Genomic DNA, 10,627 nt, shown 5'->3' with positions numbered 1-10,627 from the left:
CTCCTCACACTCTGCTGGAACTCAAGCGACTATTTGAAAATAGAAATCCTATTTAAGCTGCAACAAACGAACGATTTGCAGATTATTTCCTAGATTTATAAGGAAATCTTTCTTCTATAAACTCTCAGTATATTGTGGATAATGCCCGTTATCGTCAATCATCTCTGTCCAAAACTAGAGCTGCAAAGATTAATCACCAACTATTTTGATAACTGGTTTGAGTCATTTTATAATGAAAAGTATAACTTCTCTGATTCCAGCTCCTTAAATGTGAATATGTTCTAGTTTCTTCCCTCCTCTGTGACAGTAAACTGAATATCTTTGAGTTGTGGACAAAACAAGAGATTTGAGGACGTCATCTTGGACTTTTTGGGGAAACTCTGAGTCACATTTTTAGACATTTTAGAGACCAAACAACTAATCCATTCATCCACATAATAGTTAACAGATTAATCGACTCAATCAATTTCAACCTGCTGAAACATTAACCTTTCTGTTGTCCTCGAGTCAAATTTGACCCATTTTGGCGTTTTCGTTAACCAAATTGTCAAAAGAAATAACGTGGATGGTTCCATACAACGCTCTTCCCAATAAAATAAAGGATCAGTTCACTACTTTCCTTGAATTTGGGTGTTTAATTCAAGTTTTATAGGATTTGAAAAAAGATTGCAAAAATAGAACATTGAAAAAAGTGACAAAAATGTCAGAAAAAGCTTTTAAAAAAACGTAGGGGAAAAAACAAAAACATCGGAAAAAGTGACAAAAAAATTGGAAAAACTGACAAAAACATCGGGAACAGCAACAAAAGTGTAGAAAAAGACGACCATAAAGTTTTAATTTTAAATTTTGACCCAGGTAAACTAAACGTTGTATGGTCAGACAGAAGACAACACAAGGGTTAAAGTTATTGTTGACATTAATGACCCAATAATATAACAACACTGACGCTCTTTTACTTTTGATACTTTAAGTACATCGTGGTGCTTAAATCAGCGGTGGAATGTAACTAAGTACATCTACTCAAATACTGCATTTTTGAGGTACTTTTGCTTTACTTGAGTATTTCCATTTTATGCTAGTTTCCTACTTCTACTCCATTACATTTCAGAGATAATCTACTCTGTAACTACTGCATTTATCTGACATTAGTTCCTTTGCAGATTAAGACAAGATACGAAACAACTATTAAGTTACCAGCTGCAACATTAGAGACACATTATCGAGCCGTTTTGCGTTAGTAGAGTACTTTACTTACTTTTTATGCTAACTAGTGCTGTCAGTTAAACGCGTTATTAACGGCGTTAACACAAACCCATTTTAACGGCGTCAATGTTTTTAATCGTGAGATTAACGTTCTTTTTGGCCTAGCAAACTTTGTAGTTTTTTTCACATGCTGTTGCAACAACTAGTAACGTTAGAAAAACTACAACACCACACCAGATCTAGCTAGACCGGAAACTAAACAACAAGCACGCCACACACACTTGTTTGGGCTTTGCGAGCCGGCCAAAGAGTAGTAGGCTAACGTTACGTTTTGAGTGGATGGCGAGCGCGAGACGCCGAAATGGATGCCAATAAGATTCTGAATAGAAAGTTTACTTTCAAAAAGTTCCCAAATGGTTCCACTGACAAGACCAAAGTGATCTGTGTGTTTTGTCGTTGTGAACTGAGCTATCATCGCAGCACGTCCAGTCTGAAATACCACTTGATGGCCAAGCACACAGCTGATGGCCATGCACACAGCTGATGGCCAAGCACACAGCTGATGGCCAAGCACACAGCTGATGGCCAAGCACACAGCTGATGGCCAAGCACACAGCTGATGGCCATGCACACAGCTGATGGCCAAGCACACAGCTGATGCCAATTCTCCGCCCCCTCGTCAAAGCCAGGCGACAAAAGCACAAAGCAAGCCGATCCACTTTTCCATGTTGATAAGAGCATTAAAATGAGATAAAATAATTGGACAAAAAGAAATCAAGGGACATTTAGTATAGATAAAAATGTGCGATTAATTGCGAGTTAACTATGACATTAATGCGATTAATCGCGATTAAATATTTTAATCGTTTGACAGCACTAATGCTAACACTTGTGTACTTTTACAAAAGATTATGAATGTAGGACTTTTTCTTGTTTCGGAGTATATTATATATACACGTATACATACTGTATATGTCGTTTTATGATGAAAGTAGAACACGTAGCACAATCTGATCTCAAAACAATATAAAAAGATTTCGGGCTGGCCTCTAGCTCACACAGTAAGAGCGTTCGCCCCACGTAGGCTGAGTCCTTTGCAGCGGCCCGGGTTCGAATCCGACCTGCTGCCCTTTGCTGTGTCATCCCCCATCTCTCCAACGTTCCCTGTCTATCCACTGTCACTATCAAATAAAGGGGAAAGCCACAAAAATAATCTTTAAAAAATATAGAGAGATTGATTGTTGATTGACAGAAAAAAAAGTAGCAACAATTTTAATAGTTGATGCCTCGTTTCCGTCATTTTTTTGTAAGCAAGAATGTATATTATTGCCGATTAATCTTCTGATTATTTTGTGGATGAATGGAGGAGTTGTTTGGTTTCTAAAATGTTAGAAAATGGTGAAAAATGTGGATCAGTGTTTCCCAAAAGCCGAAGATGACGTCCTCAAATGTCTTGTTTTGTCCCCAACTCAAAGATATTCAGTTTACTGTCACAGAGGAGAGAAGAGACTAGAACAATATTCACATTTAACAAGCTGGAATCAGAGAAATTTTTACTTGATTCTCAAAATAGTTGACGATTAATTTAATAGTTAACCAATCGATTAATCGTTGCAGCTCTACATGAATGACAGACTGTTTCGGGCTCCATCTCCTGAAATGTGAATATTTACTTGTTTTGGTTGATTGTTAACTGAATATCTTTCGATTTGAACAGTTGGTTGGAAAGAAACTAGACATTTGAAGACACCACGTTGGGCTTTAGGAACATTTTCACTGTTTTCTTGCATTTTATAGATCAAACGGATTAATCGATTTATGAAGATAATCATGTGTCGCATGCTTAAACCAACTCAACATGTGGTTGAAGCGTTAACGTAAATCCTCACACTGACCTCTTCAGTGAAAGCGCAATAATCCTGGTGTGGATTTGATGTTGCTGGATTCTGTCCCATCTCAGTGAATCACACAACTTTAGGCCAACACTAGAAAAAAAAAAGTCCCATTAGTCTATATCCTTGACGTTCAACTTCCGGGATTGCTCCCGTGCAGCAGCAGGAAATTCAGCCGGATGCATTTGTGTTGGAGTTTTAAATTCGGTGGATTAATGGATTAACTGCTCCTCAGATCTCTGCAGGGTAAATCCAGACAGCTAGCTAGACTATCTGTCCAATCTGAGTTTTCTCTCGCACGACTATTTTGCAGCGGCTCTGTGCGGAGTTTAGCACCGCCCATGACGATTCTGATTGGTTTACCCCTTGTGTTGTCTTCCCGTTGACCTTTTTGTTTTTCTCGGTCAAAATTTTAAATTAAAATGTTGGGGTTTTTTTACCAACGTTTTGGTCGCCTTTTATCCAAGTTTATTTGTCACTACTTCCAATTTATTTTTGATGTTTTGTGTTTTTCCCCCCACGTTTAGGAAGCTTTTTCTGACATTTGTCACTTTTTTTCAACGTTTTTATCAATAGTTTATCAAATGCTATAAAATTGAATAAAACACCCAAATTTAATAAAAGTATTGAACTGATCATTTATTTTACCTGTGAAGAGCGTTGTAGGGAACCATCCATGTTACTTTTTTTTGAAAATTTGGTTGAAAGAAACCCAAATTTCTGATATAGAAACTTTTTGAAAATGGGTCAAATCTGACCCGAGGACAACAGAGGGTTAAAGAAATGCCAATTAACCAGAGCACGTTTTCCTCCCATCGCTGAAGGCTGTGTGGAGTAGCCAGACCTTCCTCTAGAGCGCTGTGGAGGAAGGTCTGGCAATGAGAGACTAGTGAATCACACAACTTTAGGCCAACTCTAGGAAAAAAAATGGAAACACAAAAACAAATGAACTGACAACACAATCTAATGCTGTTGTGTATTAATGTATTAATCATTTGAGTAATTTATCAAGTAAAAATAGCTTTTATTTAAGCTTCTAAAATGTGAGGTTTCGCTGGTTTTCTCAATTTTTTTTAATCATAAACTGATTTTGGTTTTGGGTTTTTAGATTGCTGGATGGAAGAAAAATCAACTTGAGTGACTTCAGAAAACTATGGCAGACATTTTCACTTTTTCAGACATTTTATAGTGTAAAGGATTCATCAATTAATCAAGAAAATAACCAATACGGAAAAATAATCATATTTCATTGGCTGCTTCCTGTTTACATTCAGTAAGTTAGGCTGCAGAACAAATAGATCATCTTTAAGTACATATACAGGGATTTAAAAATATACAGTCACAACATCAGGTATTGCATTATAGTCGTTTTAATTAAGGAAGTGTTATACTTTCACTCTAGGAAAAACAAACGAAAAATAATCTGGAGGTTCGAGTCACAACTTTGTTTTAAGAAATTAGCCTTTTTTATTATTATTATTATTATTATAATTCATAGACTTGGAAGTTCCTTTACACAATACATTTTCGTTTGTAAGTATTTCAAAATATCTTTTGCTGGTTTGTTCGGTAATATGTTTCCTATAAGTAGAATCTCATTTCAATATAGTTCTCTTTTGAAAACAAAAACAAAAAAACAAGAACATCCATCAATGTGTTTCTGTCCAGGGTCTTCACGTGTTGGATGATGTTAAGGTCAGGAAAAAAACAAACAGCCGGTGGCTGGTTGAGACGGCCGTCGATCCAGCTCTGACCGGGGACAGAGAGGCTGATGGGAAAAAAAAAAAAACTCTGACGCTCTGCAGTCTGGCAGAGCTTGAAGGCCAGAGAAGCTTCACTGTATCTGATGCAGCGCTCCCGTCCCACAGCCAGATATTTGGACCCTTGTATAGTAGCACGTGGGAGCAAATGATCTTCAAAAGTCCCGTGTGTATTTATCTGTGTGTTGTCCCTGCTGCTGCTGGTGGTGGTGGTGGTGGGGGTACTAAAGACTGACCCACTCGGCTTCCCAAGCTGTTGTTCTCAAACACCAGGGATGCTCTGGCGTGAGGAAAGTGAATCTTACCGAAAACAATATGAACTATGCTTTGAAAACACTGCTAAAGATTGTATGTATAACATAAAACCCAGCTGATCCACACTGTAATTGACTACTGGAGTCAAAGCGTAAGTTTAGTCCACACGGCCCTTGTTGTTTGGGCTTAAAATGATAATCCTCTCAGTAACTTCCCCCTTATATTTTGGCTAATCTTTTCGATTAACTGCACGCTGCTGCAAGGCTCCCTCTGCTCTGAATCTGCTGCTATACTGAATGCAAAACATCCACGGAGTGACGGCAGATTTTTCTATACATTCCTCTCATGGTTCGTCTGACTGACTTGCAAAAATCCCACAATCTGCCCACTGAGTAGAGACCTGGACTGGAACAGGAATACAATGGATGCTAGTTCTCTCTCCTTAAACTGGAGCAAGGAAAACATCTTAAACAGGTTGACTCCTGACTATTTTTAAATATAAACTATGTTGCAAATAGGAAAAGCATTCATTGGCTTCATTTTTTTTTTGTTATAAAAACCAATTTGCTGGTTTTAGTAGGTTCTCTCTTTCCTATTTTATTTTTTACAATAAAGCAATCTTTTTTTTTCTTCCCCCAATGAGATATCTCATTTTACACATTTAGTCCCTCTTTTTTTCACTTTCAGAGATTCACACAATCCCTCCAACCCCTCAAACCTACAAACTTTAGGATACTACACCAATAATTCCCTGCACATGTACTCTTTTTTTTTTTTTTTTTTTTTTTTTTGTTTTAACGCCAACTTTAGTAGGCTATTACAGCACGTTTTGGCATGCACTTTCTTTTCCTCTTTTATGCAAAATACCCCTATACTGCAGATGTGTCGTGTAACTGGACTAACAGCTGTTTCATTTTAATTTTCATCAGTCGTCGTCCACGTCGTCTCCCTCGGACTCGTCTCTCCTCTCGTACATTTTATCCCTCTGCCTCTCCTGGATCTCTTTCATCTCCTCGGCGTATCTGCTGAAAGCTCCGCCGAATTTGCTCCAGGCTTTGAACGGGATGGTGATAGAGTTCCTGTAGCTAGGCTTCACCTCGCTCACGCGCAGGAACACTCCGTATTTGTTGGACCCCACGTCGAAAAAGAACCGTTTGGAGTCCACCATGATGGAGGTGCCCTCGGGGAGCTCGCTGTAGCCCCCGGCGGCTGTGCCCCCGGCTAGCTCCTCGTCGTCTCCCCCGTAGTCATCTATGAGCTTAGCAAGGGCGTCTCTAAACTCTATTAGCCCCTGGGCCGGAAGGGCTATGGTTTGGCCGGACAGCATGCCGCCCGCAGGGCCCCCAACTCCAAAGCCCGGTCCACGGTTTACGGTCTGCCGGATCCGCAGGAACCTCCCCCGCTGGTTCTCCTTTAAGTCCAGGTAGTATTTGCGGTTTTCCCGGACGAGAAACTCGCTCTTCAGAGCTCGCCTAGGCCCGCCGTCCTCACCCGCGGTAGCCTGTGCTATCTGCTCCGGGCTGCTAGGCCCCAGCTGGGCGTAGTGCTCGATGAAATCCCCGAGGTAGTCACGGAACTCGGCCGCCACCGACAGGGAGAGGGTCAAGCGACTTTTGGAGCCCCCGGCCCCCACTTCGGCGATTTTGATGAACCTGCCCTTGCTGTTTTGCTTGACGTCCAGATAGAAGCGCTTGTTCTGGATGTCGAGGCGCTTGGACGCCAGCTCCTGGGTCTCCTGGTCCCTCTGGAAGTGCTGGAAGCCGCCTCCACCTCCTCCCCCGCTACTACCACCGCGCTCACTCCCGCTGTCGCCATCCGCCATCTTCAGCTCCACCATTCGGCTTCTGCCCCTCTCTCCTGCGTAGCTGCTTTCTGCGTGCACTCAGCCAGCGCGCGCCCCCTTCACACTCATTATGTGTGCACTTCAGGTAGGGTTGTGATTGGCCCAACCGTCTGCCACTTCGACAACTTCACAAGGTTACGGCTTTCCTATTCGTTCCTTGAGTTGTCTGTCACGCCCACATGTAAAATCTCTCATTAACCATTGGTTCAGATTGAGGTTCCGTTTGCATTGCTCTTCAACTGTTTTTTTTTTTTTTTTTATCTACTCCCTCTGGTTGTGAAATCTTTTTGTTTTTATGACATAATTATGATGAAAGTTATGTTTTTGTTTTTAATTTTCTGGCTCTAGCTGGTAAAATGTGTCGACATACTTGGTTTTTTTCCATAACCTTGTGGAAAAAAACCAAGTATGTTGACACGGGACAGAAATCCTGAGGAAAAAACAATCCAGGGTTGTGTTTTTATATGTGCAAAACAGTTTGGTGACCTTCTTCAAGCCTGGACTACATTGCCCAGTATTTAATAATAACAACAATATAATATATTTGTCTTTTATTGCCAGTGGTGGAAGAAGAAAAATAGCAATATTACGGTGTGAAATACTCCATTACAAATAAAAGTCTTGCATTCACAATTTCACTCGAGTAAAAGTACACAAGTGGTGACAGCAAAATAAAGTATTCAATATGCAGAAAAGTGGCTCCTGTGCGTGTTATATTATTATATGTATATTACTAGATAATTAATACCCATGCAAGAATAGCAAGTACATCTCGCTGGTAGAGTTGGAGCTAATTTAGTCTAGTCTATATATCCACGACGGTCCACTTCCGGGATTGCTCCGATGCCGCAGGAAATTCCGCCGGATGTATGTCTTTTCGCCAAGATGTCCGTCACCTTCCTCTTTCTTTGTGTTGGCGTTCTAACCTCCAGTGGATTTGTGAGGACTATGGTTAACTGCTCCTCAGATCTCTGCAGGGTAAATCCAGACAGCTAGCTAGACTATCTGTCCAATCTGAGTTTTCTGTTGCACAACTAAAACTACTTTTGAATGAACACATGTTCCACCAAAACAAGTTCCTTCCTGAGGCTATTTTGCAGCGGCGGAGCTTAACGGCGCCCAAGACGATTGTGATTGATTTAAAGAAATGCCAATAAACCAAAGCATGTTTTTCTCCCATCCCAAACTGCTGTGTGGACTAGCCAGACCCTCCTCCGCAGCGCTGTGGAGGAAGGTCTGGCAAAGCGAGACTAGAGCTAATTTAAACCAACTTTTATACAATAGATACATCTATACGCCTAACAATGCAATATATTTTGTAAAGCCAGTATGCAGAAAAAGTACTCAGCAACTAGAGCTGGGCAATATATCAATATTATATCGATATCGTGATATGAGACTAGATATCGTCTTAGATTTTGGATATCGTAATATCGTAATATGGCATAAGTGTTGCCTTTCCTGGTTTTAAAGGCTGTATTACAGTAAAGTGATGTACTTTTCTGAACTTACCAGACTGTTCTAGCTGCTCTATTATTTGCCTTTTCCCCACTTAGACATTATATCCACATTACTGATGATTATTTATCTAAAATCTAGGTCATTTTTTTGTTATTAAGTAAGTTCTGCATTCAAAATCTTACTAAGCAAAAGAAGTATCAGCATCTAAATATACTTAAAGTACAAAAAGTAAAACTCGTTAAGCAGAATGTCCCATTTCCAGGGATGCAGCGATGCATCGTGAATCGGTTAAAAATCAATATAAATGTGTAAGGATTACAACGGTTGAGATAAAAAAAATATATACACCGGGATGCCGTTTTTAAACATCCTAGGGCGTAATAATCTAGATTTCACTTGTTTGACTTCAGACGTCCGTAAGTCTTCATTTATTTATTTGAAGAGATTTTTTTCTATTTATTTACATCTGTTGTTTTGAACAGTTATATATTTTAAAAGGAATATTTTTCAATCATAGTAGGGTTGGGCATCGTTTGGATTTTAACAATTCTGATTCCAATTCCGATTCTTCCTTCCGATTGCGGTTCTCATCAATTCTCGATTCCGATTCTGTGAGAGGTGGAGTTGAAACGGGTCACATGCCTATTTCACAAATAAGAGGAAAGTTTGATTTTGATTCAGTGGTGGGTTGCAGTTTTACCGGGCTTTTTTAACGTAAAATAAAGCCACGCTAGAGCGCCGCTTACTGTGCTCCATGGATGCAACACAAGTGCCTGGTCGCTACGGAAACAAAACCTACCAATCCTAGTCATTTGTCTGCAAATCATTTTGTTAAAGAAATCGTGAGAGAATCATATTTTGAAATCGTGAGTTGAGTATCGTTACTTAAAGTACCAAAAGTTAAAGACCTCATTATGCAGAATGGCCCATTTCAGAATAATATATCACCGATTTATATTGATGCATTGATGTATACATCACTTTAATTTTGCAAATATTTTAGCTACTTTCTACACTTTATCTGTTGGATAGCTTGTAATTGTCCCCTTGGGGATTAATACAGTTTTACGTTTAATCTATAATAATAACATCATTTATTTCCTGATTATATCATTTTGTATTTTTAATCTGAAAAGTAACTAAAGCTCAGATACAGTGGAGTAAAACGTACAATATTTCCCTCTGAGATGTAGTGGAGTAGAAGTAAAAAGTAGCAGAAAATGTAAATACTCAAGTAAAGTAAAAGTACCTCAAGATTGTACTTAAGTTCAGTTCTTCAGTAAATGTATTTAGTTACTTTTCCACCACTGTGTTAACCCTCATGTTGTCCTCGGGTCAAACTTTGACCCATTTTCAAAGTTTCTACATCAGACATTTGTGTTTCTTTCAGGGAAATTGCCCAAAAATAACATGGATGGTTCCATACAACGCGCTTCTCTGGGAAAATGAATGATCAGATTACTACTTTCATAGAATTTTGGCTTTTTTGAAAAAACAATGAAATGGTTTCCAAACTGTATCCTGACTAAACTTTGACAGTCTGTGATTATACACTCAATAGTAACTATTTGTCAAAACAATTCATAATTTCAGATTTATGGTATTAGGTATAATTTTATATAGTTAGTTAGTTAGTTATGTTGCCAAACATTTTGGCCCATCCCACATGGGATTACAAGACACCACAAATTTACTTATTTAACAAACATCTTCCCGTCGCATATACAAATCATTCGGAGAAATACATGAATACAAATATATACATATACACACATACATATATGTATATACACGTACACACACCACACACAAACAACAAATTCTCATCTACAATTCATCTCGATTAAGAGCTTTTTTCCTCTTCTCCCAAGCTATATGTATATATAAATGAGGTTTATCAATTATGAATTCCAAAAAAAAAAAAAAAATTGTGTAAAACTAGTGGTAATAAATTGATGTTAGTGGTGAATCCAGTGGTAGTGTGGGAAAAAAGCGAAACTTCAAAAAACGCGAAGGAACCTCGAAAAAGCGTCTAAAAAAGGGTTAATTTTCTATTTATACCTGGGAGACGACAAGTTGCATGGTCAAAGGGAAGACAGAACAAGGGTTAAGCCAACATGCAGCTACACCTATTCAAGTATTACATTATTATTATTATTGCATTACTTACGTCTGTCCACAGATGGCAGCATAGTTTCACTTTCAGGGACGTT

The 10,627-nt window shown here is 39.0% G+C and overlaps 1 protein-coding gene across 1 annotated transcript; it reads right to left on the bottom strand.

The window, feature by feature from the left end:
* Positions 1 to 4,536: 4,536 nt before the first annotated feature.
* Positions 4,537 to 7,005, bottom strand: purbb (purine-rich element binding protein Bb). Its single transcript, XM_031287938.2, has one exon. It carries the CDS (start codon positions 6,945 to 6,947, stop codon positions 6,036 to 6,038), a length of 912 nt encoding a protein of 303 aa, XP_031143798.1. The 5' UTR covers positions 6,948 to 7,005; the 3' UTR covers positions 4,537 to 6,035.
* Positions 7,006 to 10,627: the final 3,622 nt, after the last annotated feature.

Source organism: Sander lucioperca, chromosome 14 (genome assembly GCF_008315115.2).
Source record: "Sander lucioperca isolate FBNREF2018 chromosome 14, SLUC_FBN_1.2, whole genome shotgun sequence".
NCBI classification, from domain to species: domain Eukaryota; kingdom Metazoa; phylum Chordata; class Actinopteri; order Perciformes; family Percidae; genus Sander; species Sander lucioperca.
This window is presented reverse-complemented; position numbering and strand designations above follow the sequence as displayed.